At 43.4% G+C, this 20214-nt stretch overlaps 3 protein-coding genes across 12 annotated transcripts; 1 reads left to right on the top strand and 2 right to left on the bottom strand.

Annotated features, from left to right (window-relative positions):
- Positions 1-85: 85 nt before the first annotated feature.
- Positions 86-4318, bottom strand: LOC105269667 (tetratricopeptide repeat protein 39B). Of its 9 annotated transcripts, none has more exons than XM_011310088.1 (10): positions 4129-4318; positions 2790-3699; positions 2683-2711; positions 2429-2609; positions 2231-2363; positions 1900-2032; positions 1634-1799; positions 853-1574; positions 523-756; positions 86-454 (listed from the first exon to the last, which is right to left on the bottom strand). In XM_011310088.1, exons 2-10 carry the CDS (start codon positions 2814-2816, stop codon positions 277-279), a joined length of 1803 nt encoding a protein of 600 aa, XP_011308390.1. In that variant the 5' UTR covers positions 2817-3699; positions 4129-4318; the 3' UTR covers positions 86-276. The 9 variants fall into 9 exon arrangements, with proteins under 9 accessions (XP_011308390.1, XP_011308393.1, XP_011308392.1 ...); XM_011310091.1 differs by lacking the exon at positions 4129-4318 and having other exon boundaries at positions 2790-2830; positions 3153-3756; XM_011310090.1 differs by lacking the exon at positions 4129-4318 and having other exon boundaries at positions 2790-2830; positions 3229-3756.
- Positions 4319-4387: 69 nt separating this feature from the next.
- Tbc1d22 (TBC1 domain family member 22) lies at positions 4388-6472 on the top strand. Its single transcript, XM_011310097.1, has 3 exons — positions 4388-4489; positions 4555-5917; positions 5981-6472. The coding sequence occupies exons 1-3, from the start codon at positions 4407-4409 to the stop codon at positions 6119-6121; spliced, it is 1587 nt and encodes a 528-aa protein (XP_011308399.1). The 5' UTR covers positions 4388-4406; the 3' UTR covers positions 6122-6472.
- Apoltp (Apolipoprotein lipid transfer particle) lies at positions 6376-20143 on the bottom strand. Of its 2 annotated transcripts, none has more exons than XM_011310099.1 (4): positions 19860-20143; positions 19732-19767; positions 6876-19555; positions 6376-6599 (listed from the first exon to the last, which is right to left on the bottom strand). In XM_011310099.1, the coding sequence occupies exons 1-4, from the start codon at positions 19930-19932 to the stop codon at positions 6516-6518; spliced, it is 12873 nt and encodes a 4290-aa protein (XP_011308401.1). In that variant the 5' UTR covers positions 19933-20143; the 3' UTR covers positions 6376-6515. The 2 variants fall into 2 exon arrangements, with proteins under 2 accessions (XP_011308401.1, XP_011308400.1); XM_011310098.1 differs by having other exon boundaries at positions 6870-19555; positions 19860-20141.
- Positions 20144-20214: the final 71 nt, after the last annotated feature.

Below are 20214 nucleotides of genomic sequence, written 5' to 3'. Positions count from 1 at the left end.
AACTTGAGAAAATTATATTCAAAAATTTCCAAGTCTATAAGTCAATTGAATATGAATTTGAAAAAGGGAAGGTAAACGAATAATCAACACGTTTGAATAAGTTTTATCAATTTTCCAATCATAAATATATATTATATGGTAATACATAATATTTGGTTCATCCAGTAGACCTAGGCCCATGATACATCACCACGAATAGAAATTACAATAATGGAATTATTAAATCACCATTTCACAGGTCCCCAATTTCACGGATTTAGATTTAGTCTCGAAAGATCAATCGACAGTGCTCTTAGAAATGAGCTCGGATAGTATAGCTTCTGTGGCCTCTTCAGCCTCCTCAGCCACCTCAATTTTCTTCCCATTGGTGGCTTTCTTGCTGTTCAATTCCAGCAGATCGGCGTGAATTCGGAAATGAAGACGTGACTCGAGGGAATACCCAGTGTAATTGCGCCTGTAACAAATCGACAATTGACGCTAAATCTTCCACACCGGACGGAGAATATATGAAACCGAATTTACTTGGCATCCTCGAGGAGACAAATAGCTGTCGTAAGATCGCCCCGATCTCGGGCCAAAACCGCGAGTTCGACAACAGCGTAGGGCACCAGATAGGTATCCTCCTTAATTTGCTTTTCCATTCTGATAATTTGCTTGAGGCAATCTTCCGCCTGCAGCGGATGCTTCATCTGTCTCAGACATGCTCCCTTGATGAGTAATAGAAGTGCATTATTATCGGGATCGTACTCTGATTTCCTGCAGAAAAAAAATTCTTGCACTCATAATACTCATTAAATACCGCAGCCAAGTAATTAGCCAAGAAAAATTGAATTCCACAAAAAATTCACTCACGAACTATTTTTAAGACTCTTTTCCTCATCCTCAATGACCTTGTACATGTTCATGATGAGATCCTTGCGTTTGCCAACGACGCGAAAAACATTCCACACGAACATCAATTCAAAAATAGGTAAGACTAGATTTTTACTCTGCGAGAAATAGCGCTCGGCTTTTTTGCATACGAATTTTTCCATGGGAAGAGATTTACCAGCAATTCTCTGCTTGTGCGTGGGTACTTGCATCATGAGATTATTTATGCAATCACGATCAGAGCTTTTAGGATCGGGCTTTCTCATAATCATAATAGCCGCCTGCTGATAAAGGTAAATCGTTCGAGACCAATTGGACTGTTCCGCGAGTGATATTGCGTAGAAAAGTGCATCGTCCCACTCTTGCTTGACACAATGCGCCCACATGAGCTCCCAAAAGCACAAATGATGGAATTGCGGCCACAATTCCTGACTTCTCCAAGATTTTTTGTACCAATTAATGGACTCTTCCATATTACCCTGTATGAATTCCAAACGACCCTTAAAAAATAGAAACCACACACCGTTTGGATAATAATCCAATTGCTCGGCCAGTGATTTCTTGCAGAAATCAAGATCACCGTCTGTGTGGCTCAGGATAAATGTAGCTATTAAATTGTATGACAGCAGTGTCATTGCGCAGAGAACTTGACGTATTCCTCGCTTCTCATTGTACCCCAATTTGAGTTCTCTCAGTCCATATTCCTGTACATCATTTTATTATCGTAAGCACAGTAAAAAAATTACTACGATAAATCAATTACCTTATCACCCGAGAATCCAATGAACTCGAGCAATTTGATAACTCGCCCTGGGAGCAGAGATATCATGAGATTGAACGTGCCGATACCCATTCGTACTCCACTCTCAAAGTGCAGCCTATGTGTCTCGTTCGTCCATTTACGTGATTTGAGAATGATGAGGCATTCTCTGCGAATAATGAAACTCGGTGTAATTATCATCGACATTATCACGGGAATTCGAAGAGGCTAGTGATCGCGGCATTAGATTAAAATTGGCTGATATATACTTATACAGGAGAAAGCATGTGCGAATTTTCAATCCGGCTTTAACAAAGCTGACCAAGGTTTCGTCTTCGACAAACGTAAGCATGGCCTTCATCAGTAGGGACTCGGCATAGCATAACTCCGCATGCACCTCCTCTGCAATTACCAATGAGTTTCACCATCGTACCCTTCATGCTATCTCTCGATCAGTAAATTTCTATCTCATTATTCATCTTCAGCCTGATTATTATCATTTTTAGCATTGATTACATGCTTCACGGATGAAAAACTCAATCCAACTGCTGATTCCTTATTTATTCACATTCGAAAAATACTTGAAATACTTTAGCTCACCATCGGTGTAGTTGTCGTAATTTGTTCTCTTTACCATCTTTCCAATATTTTGGGTGAGTGTAACATGCCGGCGTTGCTTGGAGCACACATTCATGCACATTTTCAGAGACTCTGATGCTTTTGCTATACTTTGCTGAGAATATATCGTATTAATTCCCCTTGAGGACTCGGTGAATTTAATGAGCACCAATGGATTACCTCTTCAAACGTCAGGAATGCCTCGAGACAGGCGAATACTGCTGTCCCCAGGGAATGGTACATACTGGATTCAGCCCAGGGCTCGAGAATTTTTTTTGCACTGTCAAAATCATTATTAAAGAAACAGTTGATCGCCTTTTTTGCCTCGTCTATCGCAGTATCCAAGTCCATCGTAGTCGGTCTGAATAAAATTTTTCAATTTCTATATTCAAATCAATCCACGTCTCAATGATTCACAACATAAATCTATATACCTTGTGATAGTTTCCTGCGCATCTTGAAACTGCAAACCGTGAAAATCAAAATTTCCAGTAATACCACATAATTATAGTACGAAATTACCCATAAAATAATACTGTACCTCATCCTCTCCCTCGACGTCGGACATTGTTGCTAGTCAAGCTGCAAAAATCAGAATTAAATCTCCACAACACTAAAACATCCCAGAAGAAAGGACCAAGAGTTCCACTGAACTTTCTCTGCTAATCTCTTCACGGACAAGGAGAAATTCTCGACTAAATATTTAATTTCCAGACTGCCCTCCTTAGGCATTTGTTATTGTGAAAAATTAATACACAAAGGGGATAGTTACACCGAAGAAAAAAAAAACGTAACTGATAAGCACTCGGTTTAAATTTACCCAGTGATTACAATTACCAAGAACCACAAACAATTGTCAGGAAAAAGGAGCAACTGGTTAACAAATATTTTTCCGTGTACATGCCTCGATAATGAAAAACTCGTCTTAGGGAAAGGCTCCAAGTTCATTAATTTTCCTTATTAGAAGGCTAGCAACTTACACGACGTACTTATGAATATATGAATGATCGATAAAAATTGATTTCCACCCCTGACAAGATCAAGGATTGAGTGTCCAAGAGGATTCACAACTCATTGAATATTATTTATCAATCGTACCACGAAATGGATGTTGAGAGATAATTAAATTACAGAAAACGGTACTGAAAATTCTGTTTACCGAGAGTACGTACTGAACTGTTTGACAGTACAAGCGGTACTGATCGCCACTGGTCAAATCGTGGACTACAAAAGTGCGATTACCACTTCTCCTCTCTTTCTCTCAGCAATCGCCAATTCTCACTCCGAATAGCTACCTCCTGATTTCATGTAAACAATTACCCCAACTGCTCCAACTCTCTTGAAAATCCTCGAAAAATTCAAGTCTTTTTATTTATGATTTTCATCAGTCTCCAGTCGTCTCCGCATTATGACTGACAGGCAGCCTCAATTATTTAATGACACCGAGATTGCTGGATAAAAAATGATGACACTGTTATTATTGACCTATATCTACTAGACCTAGGAAATAAACGGAATTGGGGAGGGTATAGCTGGAAATAATACAAAATTGGGTGAATACGGGGGCAGCAGGTGGCAGCACGTATCGGTTGAAAAAATAAAAAATTTTGTGCCATACGTCAAACGGCACACGGCGCACCCGAGACTGATTACATTTTCAATCATCAATTTCGAGGGCTCAAAATTTTTTCAAATATCCCATTCTAATGTCAATGTGTCCAGTACGTGTATGACGTAACTGAGTGTAAATAATGGCCCTATTAAACTGACCCTTCAATGCCACAGAGCAATTTTTATCGAGGCTCATTGGCATCGATGACGTGTGCCATCTTTCATAACAATAGTGTCTGTTTTGTAAGAAAATAACATACAACATTTACCTTAACAATAGCAGTTAGTCGCATCATTCACATCTCAACAGTTGTTCGTTATTTTCAAGACTGCCATAGTGTTAAATAAATTATTTAATTTTCACTAACCTAACCTTGTTAATGAGCAAAACAGCTCTGATTATTTTTTGGTGCAGATGATTATTGTGATTAATTTTTTATATCTTGGTATGACAGCCAGATGTTGTCACGTACTGCCAGTGATTCGTGCCCTCCCGATTCGTGATTGAGTCCCTCTGACTTGATGGCATTTCGTGACACAAGTGAATATGGAAAATCGAGGATATCGAGTGCAGGGGAACAACAATCAGCCGTCCTTTTGGAAGAAAAATGCGCGAACAGTCCCAGGAAGGTAATTATCATATTGCGATTACCTGAATTGGTCAGGAGAATTGAAAATGATTTTTTATATGCTAGACCGAGTCCGAAGCAGGATAATCGTCCAAAAGTCTCGGCATCTAGCCTTCCAGCTCCTGGAGGAAATGGTGGTACTGTAACTGGTAGCAGTACCAGTGCAGCATCATTCAGAGATTTTCAAGAGAGTGTGGATGATGCCTGGGACTCGGGTGATGACGAATTCTGCATGGTGTCAGATGTCAAAATATCGAAGAAAGTCAGTCATTCCGCTGCTATGAGCGTGATAAATAGTCATCGAAGTAGTGCAAATGCAGCCAAAGATAATCATGCTGCCAGGGGTCAGGAGATTATTCCTGAGGAGAAAAGAACCGAGGCACTTCAGAGACTGGCTGTTCAACCCCTTCACCTGAGGAATGATCGAAACATTCGTGTCAGCACTGGTGACAATGGGGAAATTGATTTTGGTCACTCGCCACATCGGAGTGCGCATTTTCCAGGGAGGCCCCAGGCTCTCAAGCAAACACCAACGGCTAATAAATTTTTTGTACCGTCCAAGGAGCAGGATGGCGAGAGCAAAATTGATAAATTTCAAAGCCTCCTCGAGGCGTCACTCCTCAATCTCGATGAATTGAGACAGTTGTCGTGGTCTGGAGTACCAGCTAAATTGCGATCTGTCACGTGGAGACTTTTATCTGAGTATTTGCCAGCTAGCTCAGAGAGACGTCAGCAAGTGCTCGAACGCAAGCGATCGGATTATCTGAATTTAGTTAAACAGTACTACGATGCGGAGAGGGACGAGGGCTTTCAGGATACATATCGACAAATACACATTGATATTCCCAGAATGTCACCCCTCATTTCTCTGTTCCAACAGAATACAGTGCAGTTGATATTTGAGAGGATACTTTATATCTGGGCGATACGACATCCAGCGTCTGGTTATGTACAGGGTATGAATGACCTGGTAACGCCATTTTTTCTCGTGTTCCTCCAAGAAGCTGTGCCAGCATCAGTCTGGCAGGACATTGAAAATTACGATGTAGCCTCGTTAGACCAGAAACAACGGGATATTATCGAGGCCGACAGTTTCTGGTGTCTCTCAAAGTTCCTCGATGGCATACAAGATAATTATATATTCGCCCAATTAGGCATTCAGCATAAAGTTAATCAACTCAAGGAGCTCATTCAGAGGATCGATGCACCTCTCCATCAGCATTTACACCAGCATGGTGTGGATTATCTCCAGTTCTCTTTTCGATGGATGAATAATCTTCTGACTAGGGAAATACCACTTCACTGTACCATACGCCTTTGGGATACGTATCTCGCTGAGTCTGATCGTTTCGCTTCTTTTCAATTGTACGTCTGCGCTGCTTTTCTTCTGAGATGGAGACGTCATTTGTTATCTCAACCCGATTTCCAAGTACGTCATCTTAATTTACTTCATTCTGATAATGATAATGAAAGTTTTTTTTTATCGTTGCAGGGACTGATGTTAATGCTGCAAAATTTGCCAACTCAAAATTGGTCGGACTCTGAAATAGGAGTGCTAGTTGCTGAAGCCTACAAATTAAAATTCACATTCGCTGATGCCCCCAATCACCTGCAGGCAAATGATCCTAGATGACCAACTCCCAAAATAACGAGGGACCACGAAAAAATAAAAGCAGTTACAGTGTTGGCAAAGTGATAGTGCTTCGATCAACCGTTTCATTTTTATATCTTCCAATTTTGGATACTTACCATAGACATCAATGTCTTTAACTTGATCCCTTCATTGATATTGTTTATGATCATCTCGATGCCCCTCTTATATGACACATAAAGATATATGATAGAGGTAAATATGATATTGTCGTTATTATACTATTGGTATACAAATTGAGCATTAGAAAATGGTTTTATATGACACATGTGAAATATTATAAATCTGATTTAACAATGTAATTATTTCAAATATAATACAAACTGAAACTCATGAGAGTTGTGATATTGAAGAGAATATATATATTAACGTAAAATTAGTCTTCTGCATCATCAATTTGAACGTAGTCAGCGTCCATCGGTTGGAGAACTGAGAGGGTGTCGTCTTCATTAAACGTTTCCTGTGTAAAATCAAAAAAATACAATTTATTCATTCAACCTATTCTGGTATAAAATTTATCCTCACATTTCCCTCCTCTCTGACACCCGATAATTTCCCAAAATCTTTCACCGTTGAAAAATAAATTAAAAGAATTGAGAATCGAGAAAATAATTTTCATTTTGACTGCAATTGTTTTTTTTTTTTTCGATTTTCCAAATTTTGAGGGGACAAAATGGGGATAAATTCCGAGTGTTTAATGAGTAGATGATTTATGAAAACATAAACTTACGCTCACATAATCGACATACGTCGGCATTGGATAAACACAGGGTATACACTCCATATGAGTGACTCCATCATTATCAGCAGTGCACTCGCAATGTTGGCAGTGGCTTGGGAGGGCAGTAGCAGCGACTCTCTTCGCGAAGACGCTCGTGAATTTTTTAATCGCCGTTGATTTCTCAAATCTCAACTTATTCCCGCTGAATATCGTGCCATTAGACTCCAAAGCCAGTGGTGTGCAATACCCCAGTGTATTTTTCGACATTTTAACCTGACGCCTCAGATCAACATCCCCACGGAGTACTTTAACGTCTTTCCTAGTATACGATTTCGTTGCATCAAGTCCATAGAATATTTTACTGAGCCTCTGCTTGCTGAAGTGAAAATCCCCATCCATGAGAATATGAAGTGTCGTCTCATGTTCAAGAAGTACTTGATTGATAACTGAGTAATCGAGTGTTTGATTTTGTGGCTCGCAGTGTGAACATGGCATGAGAATAAAAGTCTTGGAGACGCCGGCTCTGAATACCAATTGTGAAGCAAAGACAATTGCCCCAAAAACATCTTGATTGCCATCGCCAGTTTTGATTGTATCGAAATACTCGGGGAATCTCTCGATGTCGTGTGTAAATATTTTATTATCGAGAATGAGACTTCGCGGTTTATCGTACACCCCGTTCCCGCCAAAAGTGACTAAAGCCCAACGGTTATTCTTCAGTCCGGCGTCCATGAGTTCTTTATTAATCTGATTCACCAGAGTATTGACACTGCGATTGTGCTTCACATCATAATTACAAGACTTCGCCTCGACGATAAAAACAACATCCGTGGACTGAGGTACACGATTGCCTTCTAATTTCCGGAACTCTCCCTCGGGAACAGTTGAGCCATCGGCCATGGGACAAGAAGTGCAGGTGTCCGGAATTCTCAGGTAAGTGTCGTAAAAACTGCAAACTTGCATGTAAGATATTGCCAATGTACAAGCTTCAGGTACAGATCTCGAATTAGCACAGGCAGTGGCATAAAGCGTTGGCTCTACCACAGCAAAACAATCACCGAATTCAGAACTTTTATTTGAGAATATATTCTGACAGAATTTGAGCGCTTCCTTATCAGCATCTCCGGTTGTTGCTAGATTTTTCAAGGGCTGGGGATTATTTTGGGAATTATTTATCTCTGGAATTCTCCAACTGTTTCCAAAAGCCAGGATATCACTGGTTACAATTCCATTTGACTGAATTGTATCGTCATATCGTTCGTTGTTGAAGGTTCCTAATAATCCGGCTGTTTTTCCAAAATACCATCCAGCGAGCTCTAGAACACATACGTCATACTTCAAATTGCATTTGAGATTGAACAATCCGTTTTTCAATTCAATCGTGACAATGCTCTCCTTCTGGTGTACGAATCCCATCGCGTTATCCAATTCCATCGGGAGTCGAAGGGAATCATTAGAGTTTCGGACCAAAACCGTATCATCAAAAACGTTTATTTCAATTTCCTGAGGTCCACACAGAACAATGATTTTATGTTTCATTGTGGAATTACTCTCTGCAATTGTGTCATAACAAATTATAACAGCGAATTCACTAGCCACAAAATCAGTGGCCAACAGATAAGATCCATTCCCCACAAAATCATAATGATGATTATCGAAGGTGACGTAGTGCTGATGACCGACGATCATCGCCTGGGCTTTGAAAGGTGGCAGTAAATTATATGGATCGGTGTAAGGCCTGAAGCGATAGTACAGCGTCCAAAAAGTTGCATTAGATGTTGTGAAATAGTCTCTCAAATCGATAATCGCCCGGTACTCAGGGATCTCCTGAAACTCTGGGGTCTGATTGAAAGCATGCCAGGAGACCGGTAATTTTTGTTCCAAACACATCAACCCGATATTCGGATCGAATATAAATTTCGTCTTCGCCTCTCTGTATTTGCTCTCAGCTTGGAGTGCACTCTGACTGACGTCCATGAGTTTTGCGTGAATAATTTTAATCGTACGCTCGAGTTTCGCTTGGACCCCAAAATATTTGTAGAAGTAGCTGACTCGTTCGTAGATGTAATTTATTTTATCAAGTGCAAAGTGAACACTCGGTAATTTCTTGAGCTCCGAGAGTTCCATAAGAATTTCATCGATAATAGCTTTCAACTCTTTTCCAAAAGGCACCATCGTGAAGTATCGCTCCTGGAGGAAAGTAATAATAATCGCCGAGTACTTCCTGATGTTCGTGATGATGTCATTGCTCTTGATATCCTTGTACAATCTATCAACGTCCTGAGTAAAATTCGCCAGTCTGTCAAAATACGGGGATTTGATGAGTTCATTCCTCCGATCGTACAAGAAATCCAGAATTTCTTTACTCGCTTTCCAAAGAACTGCCTCCAAATAATGCAGAACCCTGATAAAAAGAGGCTCCATAGCCTCCAAGATCCTGTTCCACTGGCGATTAATCGCAATAGAGACATTATTCCACAAGTGATTGATGTACTTGATAAATGACACATGAAGATCCTTCATGAATTTATCGTACTTCTCGACCATTTTCTCGATGATCTGAGCAATTTGAGAGAATGATTCCCCCTTCAACACAGCACTCACCATCTCGCAGAGTTTTTTGTAAGCATCCTTGGTGGCTTCGATGATCCACACCAGAGACTTCCTGATAGCCTCCCCGGACTCCCCCATGATCTCCCAGATCTCATTAAAAATATTTGGCAAAGACTCTATATGTTTCCTCAAAGCGAGTTCATCCACCACATACATTCCCAGAGCGACCAGATCCTTGATGTAAAAATCATTGGAATTGTACGAGTCATTCAGATAAATCTTGAGCCTCTCCAGATCATCATCGAGTTCCTTGAGATTCTCCCAGTCATTGATATAGCCCCTGAGATCATCCTTGGCATCATCCCATATCTCATTAATAGCACTAACACTCTCGCTCTTAATGTAATACTTCCAATAATCCAAGTCTTTACCAAATTCCGTATAAAAATCCGCCATTGCCCCCCGAATATTATCCGCAATATCCTTTTTAAGTTCTGGCCGCCACTTTAGAGTATATGTAACAAGCCTCGAATGATTTAATTTCAAGTAGAAAGAAACATCATTGACAATAAGATCCCTCTCGTACGTTCTCCACACATCGAAAATCGCATTTCTAACATCCGGAATATTGCCGTACATCCGGAGACTGGTTACGGCGTCGGGAGTGTAGTTCACCATCATCCACGTGAGTTTTTCAGGAATATTCAAATAATAGGCGCCAGTGGCATTTAAATATTTCACCGAATCGACAATACTTCCGTTTGCTTTGTAAATCGGGTGATCCGGGTAGTAACCGAAATCCAGATGTTTCGTGACATCATTGCTCTCCCTGTGGAACTCAAATTGTCGCCTGGGGACATCAATCGTCGTGTAGAAATGGCCTTGGTCTTCAGTTCGAAAACCCCTGAAGTAACTGGCATTGTGATACGTGTGGAAGAGCGACCAGGAGTTCTTCGTGATTTTTCCAGTGACGTCTAGAGTCAGTCTCGTCCTGGGGTGTTTTCCCTGTATCAAATAAGAATATCTAACGTCTTTGGGGGAGGTGCTGTCATTCTGGATGACAGTGGACAACCTTCCGAGTTTGTCAGGGTTCTCAGAGTAATCCACAATGACTGTGGCATTGAGCAACATCTTTCCATCCCTTCTGTGCAGATATCCAGCTAGATGAGCGTCTTTGCTCAGACTGGGATGTTTCAACGTGAAATTAAGGAGTTGTCTGTCAGAAGCCCCTTGGGTATTCTCTGTCAAGTTCTTCCACTCAAACCCAGCACCAATTGTCCTCTCCACTTCGTACTCGAAGGGCTGCTCACCTGGAGGATATGTCTTATTCCAAAATAATTTCCCCTCTGTATTGAATTCGTGACTGGTTATCATGTACGATCCATCAATCGTAAAATTTCGATAGGGATAAGTGATGTCTATGACGATAAATTGATTATCAATTTCCTCAGTCGTTTTGTTCACGATATTTACTCTGTACGTCATCCAGGCGTCCTGTGCCAGATCTAATCGACAGTTGTGATTGAACTCACCAGGTATCACTTGATAATCCGTTCGTATTTTAACTGTTTTGTTGAGACTCTCGGCTTGGAGCTCGATGTCCTGGCCCTCGTGAGTTGTTCTGATTCTAGACTCCCCAGATATACTGAAGGCCGAGCTGTTGTCCAGCCTGTAAACATGCGCTCGTCTCGACTCCAGGGTTGGATAATTCGTGCCAGCATTGCCCGCACTGTACTCGAACTGATTGATGTAATCAATTCCCAGGGGCTGATAAGGATTTTCCAGAGTTATTTGAATGGTATCCTTGTCGAAGCCTCCTCGTGACTCACTCTTGGAGTTGTAATTCGCATCGAGAATTCTCTCCTCATTGTAATCCAATTGTGCACCTCCAGTAGTCACCTGGGGCCTCTTCTTGTACCCGTAATTCAGCTGCGCTATGTGTCGAGTACTCAGGGGCACCTCCAGGTGGACAATTCCCTCGAGATTGGAATTCAGTCTCTCACTCTGATACGAGTAATCCGAGTTTATGTGGGCTGTGTCGTTCGGCCAGAATACTTTCACATATCGTTTATTCCTCCTCAGGGTTGTCAGGACAACGAAATCACAGGCTGCGTATGAGAATCTTGGGAATGAGGTCGTGGCATTCAGAGTTCCGTTGACGTTGTTGATACTGTCGTAAGATATATGGGCTGTTCCAACTTTCGTTGCTGATGGGTAATAGACATCTGCGTCCAGGATGCTCCTCTGGCTCGTCCCTCCGTCGTAATTCAACACGATTATTCCGGTCTCCTGGTCTATGAACTTCGGGGTGTGCAACGAGTACTTCAGACCTATCTTTGTTCCTTCGAATGTGGCATTCAAGATGTTATTGATGGCCTCACCGGGATACGTGCCCCAGGTCAATCTCAAATGGCCATCAATGTTCCTCTCACCGAAGAGAATAGACCCATCAGTCGCGTAATTCGCTTTTGCCCTCGTCGCGGTGTATCCCACCACGTATTTGGCATCCCTCAGGCCACCATTCGCATGATAACTCACCAGAATCTGATGATTATCATCGTCTGGAGGTGGAAGTTTAACAGAAATTATTCCATCCAAATTCTCCGAGTCCCTGTAACTCACTGTTGCATTCGTGGCACATCGCCACCGGTCCCCATCGACATTCACATCAAAACCCGTATTCAGGTTCGTGGTGGCCTTCCTCAGGAACACCTCAATACCCGCCTTCCTGTCGTTCGCCAATCCATTCACCCTGAACAGCATGTCAATCATGTACGCCAATTTCCACGCGCAATCCAGTTGGTACCGATCATCATTCAACTGATGTACAATTCTAGCATCTCCATTGTCACTCCCCAGGAGAAGATTTGCAGAGGTTTCGAGACTCTCCAGCCCGCGGAGAGGAGTATCCCCTCGAAAATAGAGACTTGTCTCCCCATTCGTTTGAACATTAGAATGCGCTTGTAAATTATATCGAATCATTTCTCCATTCCTCGAGGATTGAATCCTCGGGTACGACGTCGTGATACTGATGTTCCAGTTGAAGGCGTTAATATATGCCAACGAGGATTCTGCGTTCACCCGATCGCTGGTTACAATAAATTTCAGTCCAGCCTTCTCTCTCACCAGCGTCAAAGCAACGTGATGCTCCTCTCCTTTATCATTAGACAATAAAATTCCAGTGTCCATGGTGACGATGTTATCCTGACCCCTTTCAAAATTCCACTGCCCATTCACCCGATAAATCACTGCAGTCTTCACATTCCTCAATTCCCCAGTGATCTTGTTCGATTGATCGACCACTCCGTCGAATTTGTACTCCATATCCTCTGGCCCATCGAGATTAATCTGAACATGACCAGTTGGTTCGTAAACAGCTGCCACTTTGTATTCACTCTGCGGATAATGTTTAAGTGTAGTATTGACTCGAAGGCTCTTGTTCTGAGCCAAACTGTTAGAATATTCCACCAGGAACTCGGCACTGGGTAGGGATTCAACCCATGTCTCCAAGCCAACGAAGACCATCGCCTGGTGGTTTGACGTGATGTCCCAAGCGAGTTGCACCCTGCATGGAGCTCTCTTCACCTCCTCCATCTCAATTCCAGCCTCGATCCGCTTCTCCTTCTCCGTGAAGTCCTTTTTCACAGTGATCTTCGTCGTCGGAATTTCTAAAATCGGGGAAATGACTCCCAATGTGAATGTACCATCGCTGAAATTTTCCTCCATCTCCAGTGAACTACTGAAATGTGCACTGCTCTCGTTAGTTCTCACTTTGATGCTCGACCTGAAGATGTTCTCATCGTGCTCGTACGTCCCAACTGCGTCGATTCGTTTCAGGGACTCCAGGGGAGTCTTCAGGATTAACTCAAGTCGATGATTCTGCGAGTCATCCTCATCCCCTTCTGCATAAGAATAATTACCGGTCAATCCAGTCTCGATCCAGTACGAAGAATTGATTGATAACACTCGATTCACATTCAACTGGGTGTCCATGTAGTACACAGAGTTCTCCATGTCCACTTTGAAGATGTAGGTGTAACTGATCCGAGAAGCCCAAAGGAAGGGCGTCGTTACCTCGAGGATGTTCCTCATGTCAAAGACATCTTCAAAGGTGAATTTGTCATTGAGGATTATCACGCCGTTCGGAATCCCCAGGATTCCTGCAGCCTGATAGACCACACCATCTTTATCAACATCGAGGGTTCCAGTGATTGGAGAAATAACAGCCAAATGAACTTCAGCGTCCCCGTGCCAGCTGAAGTCGTCCTTATGCGCATCATCAGCCTCGGGATCAGTTAGAAGCTCCATTCCTCTCGCCGTTATCCTCGGTCCACTGATTGCTCTCAATCCAACTTTTCTCTCCACAATTCTAACTGAGAATTCAGTGTCAATCGCGTATTTCTTGGAGGTCTGTCCATTGAGACCAGGAACAATGAGTTTCGCGACGATTCCACTCTCGTGGAGTCCATGAATCGGCGTAAATATAATATAACTATAATGAAAATCCGTGATGTTGTTGTAATGCCAGACCGCCTGGAATCCAGCTGTGATATTATTGTACGCCAGTCTGAAATCCGCTTCAGTCCTCGCCATTTTCGCTATGATCCAGAACCTCTGGAGGAGTTCGATGGGCGTGGAGACCTTCATCACGACGTTAAAATCATTATTGGTAGTCGTAAATAATTGACAAAGGGCTTCAATCCCTATAGGCCCTGAAGGACTGACAACTTCAGCAACTACATGCCTATTTCTCTCAGAAATTCCAAACCTCCCAGTGACCAGGCGATATTTCTCCAGTGGACTCGTCAGATTGAACTCAATCATCGACTCTTTAATTCTCGCTAGATCCCCCCGTAAAATCCCCGTATATTTCCTGAGATCGATCTCTGCACTGGAAGCACCACCGAATTTCCAGTTGGGCTCCCACCTGAGTTGACACTTGATGTTTCCGTTTTTGTAATTAACGATGGGCGATGCAAACTGGAGATTTCCAGTCACGGTGATGTTGTCTCCAATATTAGAAGGTCCTTCGATACTCCAATTGCTCTTGACATCCACGACGTTGTCAGGATTGTACCTGAGGAGAATCGTCGAATCCATATTCGATGTCTGGGATGTACGCCAGAGTTTGTGAGTGACATTAGCAGTCATCCATCCGATATTATGAATCGTGCTGATCAATCCGCAGTCAGCTTTGTACTCATCACCACCTTCGAGAGGCTCATAACTCGCGAGGAGATGAACGAGGACCTTCTCGTTGTCCTGCCAGTGCGCATCGCAGTTCATCGCGATTGTTTTCTCTGTCCAATTGTACCTTGAATTCAAACTGGTTTTCCTCCATCCCTCGAAGGGTGTAAGGACCTGACCATCGAATTTCGCTGACTTCCGCCAATTCTCAGGATCGAAATCGATGTCAATACCAAGCTGGATAATGCTCTCTGGATCCCAAACGATTTTTCCATCGATTATGTAATTATTACCATTGATCATGGCTAGCAGTCCCGAGGTCGTGAATAATCTTCCAGGGTACGTCACCATCGCGAACGCCGTCAAGTTCCTGGAGTAGGAGACTCCCAAGTCCTCGTACTGTTTAGCCAACCGCAACAGCGCTGCAAACTTGAGGTCAGGATCACGATTAGCGTCCCACCTGACCTCCACTCCAAACTCCTTATTGGTCTCTTGGTTAATCCCAGTGAGGACTAAGTGCACGTCCCTCCAGCGATCCAGATGTATCTCCATCCTGATCTCCCCCTGGACATCGAAATTGGCAGTGACTCCGTAGACGTTGTTCTTGTATCTCGCTTCAGCAGACGTCGTAAATTTTCCCAGGTGCACCTGAGAGTGCTCGAACATGATAGCGTATTTATCAGCGTCCAGGTACTCCACGTTGACGTCCAGCTTAACGTCAATGAGGTCTCGGTAGAGTTTGCAATTGATCAAGACGTCTCTCTCCAGACTCGGGGATCTCACCAGCAACTTCAGACTGTGACTGACAATTCGAGGAGCTCCTGCCATACCAGGAACACCCGACGATCTGTCCGCGTAAGTCCCTCGTATTGTACCATTGTGTCCACTGAACCAAGTGCCAGCAAAATCTATGTCATACTCTCTTCTTGCTTTCTCGTTTATTTTTAAATCGATTACCAGTGGCACGAGGTTTGGAATCGTCATGTTAACGTGCGCCTCGACGGCATACATATTTCCCCGGGGTGTGATGAGATTGACGGCTAGAGTGATCTCTTTTCCCGGTGCATATCTCACCAGGAAGTACGTCTTGGAAGAGGGGCCGATGGAGAATCTCTGGATACCGATCTTTATGTCGAGATTTTGTATCGGCTTTCTCAACGCAAAATACGCGTTAATCTTCGATTCATCGCTTTGAAAATATGCCTTGGAGTGGGTTAAAACCAGTTGCGCCGTTAATTTGTGCCGATCGTCTCGAAGATGAGGTTTCCCATTGATCTCCAGATGAAGCTCGAGATGACCGAGTGCCTGTTGATACCAACTATTGATGATGGCGTTCAACTGAGGATAAGCACTTGACTGGATCTTCAGATTAGCTTCTTTATGCGTCAGTGTCTTAGTCGATCGATTAGCCAACGATATCTCCACCTGAAGAGTCTCATTCTTCTTCGACGGCTGAAACTGATACTCGAGCTTGACATTTCCAGTTAAACTCGTTTCCCTCGTCATAACGTATCCCATAACTCTGCTCTTGACTCGTTTCGTTTCAAAAGTTAAATCGATATCGCACTGAGAGACATTGTTCTTGTGGGCGTCTCTGATCGTTCCCTGAAGTTCAGCGACTCGTTCACCGTTGATGGCGAGATACATCTTGGGATTGTACGTGTACCCATAATTCCCCTTAGTCCGGGTGTAGCCCATGTAGCCCTGCAGGTGCTTGGTACCATTGACGTCGAGACCTACGTCGACCATCGCCTCGTCGTCAGTTCGTTTGTACGTCCCTTTCGCTACTAGACTATTCCCCGCGGACGAGAGAAGAAGACTGACATTTCGCGTGGGTGCGTCGAAAGTCAAGACCGCACTAGCTTCCCGATGGATCTTCGAGCCTGGAGTATCGAATGCTAATTTTATTGTACTCTCCGTGGGTGATGCATTCCACTTGTACTCGAATAAATAACTCTCAGCTGTTGGATCAGCTTTGATAATAGAAGTTCTGAGGAGTGTAGGTCCATTCAGCAAGAGATACGAGGCATCAGTTATCTCGGTGGTATTCGGGAATTGATAATCAAGACAAAGTTTCAAACCTATCAATCGCTCCAGGACGGGCCAGCTGCAGGTGGTATTCGCGAAATACACGGGCTGATGTCTCAGAGAGCCAATAGCTGACGTTTCCGTCGTCGTCGCTTCGTTTCCACTTACTAATAAAATATCAGTCCTCATGGAGAAGACCTCCAGCTTTCGATTGGGCAGCCCCACGTTCAGTCTAATCAATTCCATTCCCTTGACTTCGAGTTTCAGTCTCACTGCACTCGATGTGTAAATATTACTTCTCAGTTTGATAGCTGCGCTCTTGTAGAAGGCGTCCACTGTCATTTTCCCGGTGACATCGACACTTACACTCGGTGATAAATTTCCAGCGAATTGAATATCAGTTCTCCCTGAGGATTGCCCGGCCTCCAGGAGTCCAGAGAGCTTGAGATTGCAAGCAGCTGATCCAGTGAGATCCAATCGCACTGGTAATCCTGCAGTGCTTGACACGATGTAACTGAAATCCAAGAACATCGCGGAATTCTCGTACCGGATTTCTTTTCCAGAGAATAATTTCAATATTTTACTCCAGGGATCCAGTGCGAAAATATTCTTAGCGATTTCGTCCTTTCCCCTCAACGTCCTGAAGTCCAATTCATTTCCAAATATTTTATACGAGACGCTGATCGTCGGATCACCAAAGTTATTGTCAATAATATTTGGCAGGCGTTTGATCCCGTCCCAAAGAGCGCTCATATCCTCTGGAGATCGTATTTTCCTGAGGAAACTGGCAATGTGCTGGGATATTTTGTCCTTGGCTAGAGGTCCATCAGGACCGAAGAACTTCTCCGCATAATACTCCATTCCCTCCATCCTGACAGTCGCCTCGAAAACATGAACAGACTCTCCAAATAAATCGAGAGACACATTAAACGTCAATGTCCTTGGGATATAAGACTTGGATGAGAACACGACATTGCTCTGAAATGTCCCACCGACGTTGTACTCCTCCGAGAAAAACGACGACTCGTAATTTCGGGAATATTTCCTGGCATCGCTGTTGAATTTATCCCCGAGATCGCGATCCGTTAACAGACTCTGTATTTCAATTCTCGTGGGTGACGACGAGGCGTGTAAATTAGTCAGATGACTCCAGACAAAGGATCCGACCTGATTCACCGGTTCCTCCCTGAGGATGCCCTTTATCGTCTTGATAACCGTGTAATCTGGACACCTCATCACTTGTAAATACGAGGCAATCCTTATCTCAGGATCGTGAGTGACGTTTCGATAGAGTTCCAAGAACATTTTATCTCTCGTATCCTGGCAGGAGGGTAATCTCCTGTGCGCCTCGATAGCTGAAATTTTTATTTCCATGGGAAGAAATCCCGAGACATCATTAACGCACGTCTCCAGCTTCCTCAAAATGCCCCGAGTCTCTAGTCCCATATTTCCAATAGCTTTCAATGCCTCCAAGGTCTTTCTATTCTCCTCTGGGTTATGGGGTCGAGGGTTGCAACCTCTGTCAATAGTATCTTCTAATCTCGCTAGAAATTTGTTTATACCAGTTCCCTCGATCGATAAACAGTCGTCAGTCTGGAAGAATCCCCCCTGCTCTCGACGCCTCCATTTATTCATAACAGCATCATTCTGGCAGAATGCTCGGACCACAGCGGAATAGACGAGTGTCAGATGCGCATCAGGCATATCTCCCTCGAGTTCCAGAAGAGAGAGGAGTGCAGCGACTGTTGATGCGTCAGGACGAGGTACCAGGGCGATAGCAGTCACCCATTTGTCACTTGTGTCCTTGTCCACCATCTTCTTGGACATCGTGTCTCTCATTACCTTGAGGGAACTCCCTGTTCCTATGAAGGGAAGAGCATCCAGGAGGCGCTTTCTGCCACCAACGCAAATACCATCAGCCCTTTTTAATAATGCCGACAATGAGGCGTAATCGAGTAGTCGTGCTGAGTGAATGAATTTCGTGAATAGTTCAGAGAACTGTTGCTCCAGTTGTCCACTGGAGCCCAGGAGGCACATGCTCTTTAAGAGGTCTCTGGAGGTTCTCAGCTCTGAGTAACTGGTTTTCCCTGATGACGTCTCCGACGAGTGATCGTACAAAAGATTCGTGGGGACTATATTGCTGTAATCTATTGTTTCTTCCTCGTCCTCAAATACGTCCTCTTTATTTATCTCTTCAATGAGGGTCAGGGCGGAATTCACTGTTGACTTGACTGCAGCATCACGATTGGACAGGGCCTTCAGGGTGTGACTCTCCTTGCAGTAGACACTCTCATAGATATTGTGATCGATCACGATTTCGCAGTTCAAGTTCGAGTCCAGGAGGCTGTTCTTCGAGTGCTTCCGAGGACTAGTGTATCCAGTTGATTGGATTATCGAGAGGTGTTTGCCACGGTTGGAGCAGCTGTCCAGGTCCTTCGCCTTCGTGACGATGAGACTTGTCTTCCTGGCCTCGTGGAGTCGATAATGTGTGTCGCAAATTCCATTCACGTCGAGCTCGTTTGTGTGGTGATCCACGTCGAAACGTTTCATGGTATTCTGGAGCATCGACAGTATTCCCCGTTTGATGTTCACACTCCACACGGGATCCTGGGAATGAGGACACACCTCTCGGACGTGTCCATCCTCGAACGCAAATCGCAGACTGTATTCCTCGAGGTGCTCTTTAAATTTCGTTTCCGTTCGGTCCGAATATTTCGACTCGTCCTCTGATTTTACGCGTTGGGATATACCCGCGTCACTGATTCGAAGATCAGCCTCACATGGCGTTGTAAATTCAATTTCTACGAGTGACGTGATGAAGAGATTCGATGCCGTCGAGGCATTTCCCAGGTTCAAGCTCACATTGACACTGTGATGATAACGATAAATCGTTCCCACGTTGTATTTAAATTTCGGTATTCCCTCTACTGCGAGAAGAAAAAAAAAATACTAAATATCGAAGAAAATCATTTTTTTCACGGCGAAGTGAAATTGAATGAATAAAATATGAATTCCCCCAAAATTTTTCATAGAATGCGAATTTTTATAATCCTAGAATACCCAATTAATAAATTAATCAACGAATTCATTAAAATTCACTTACTTTTACATTTCGTCCTACCGCACTCTTGCGTAATCTCTGAAATAATCGAATATCAATAAAAATAAATAAACACGCGCAATAGGTGAATGGCAAGTCCGGTAATTTTATTTAGTAAACTCATGTGGTACCTTGAGTCGTAATTGTGACGAAAAAAATGATAATAAATAGCTGAAGCCACCGAGACCCCGCGATGATCGTCATCTCGGCGAGTATCAATCCTCCCAATGATGCAAGTCACAGCATCAAGTCAGTATGTATCGCAATTTCTTTCTCCAACCCGATAATTCACTAGTGAGTTAAACAGACACTTCCTGTTTCCAACGAGACCATTGAGAGAATGATTTAGCGTCCACGCGTTAATACCAATGAGCGTAAAACTGACAATGCTACCACTGATCTCATACTCTCGACCCCAACTCAGGCTCAAAGGTCTCAAATCCGCTCCGGTCATAGGGGCTGACAGGTCATCGTCTTCGAGATTAG

This window comes from Fopius arisanus, unplaced genomic scaffold, assembly GCF_000806365.1.
Source record: "Fopius arisanus strain USDA-PBARC FA_bdor unplaced genomic scaffold, ASM80636v1 scaffold00072, whole genome shotgun sequence".
Classification (NCBI taxonomy): Eukaryota; Metazoa; Arthropoda; class Insecta; order Hymenoptera; family Braconidae; genus Fopius; species Fopius arisanus.
The sequence above is the reverse complement of the archived record's forward strand: the minus strand, read 5'-3'. Positions and strand labels throughout refer to the sequence as shown.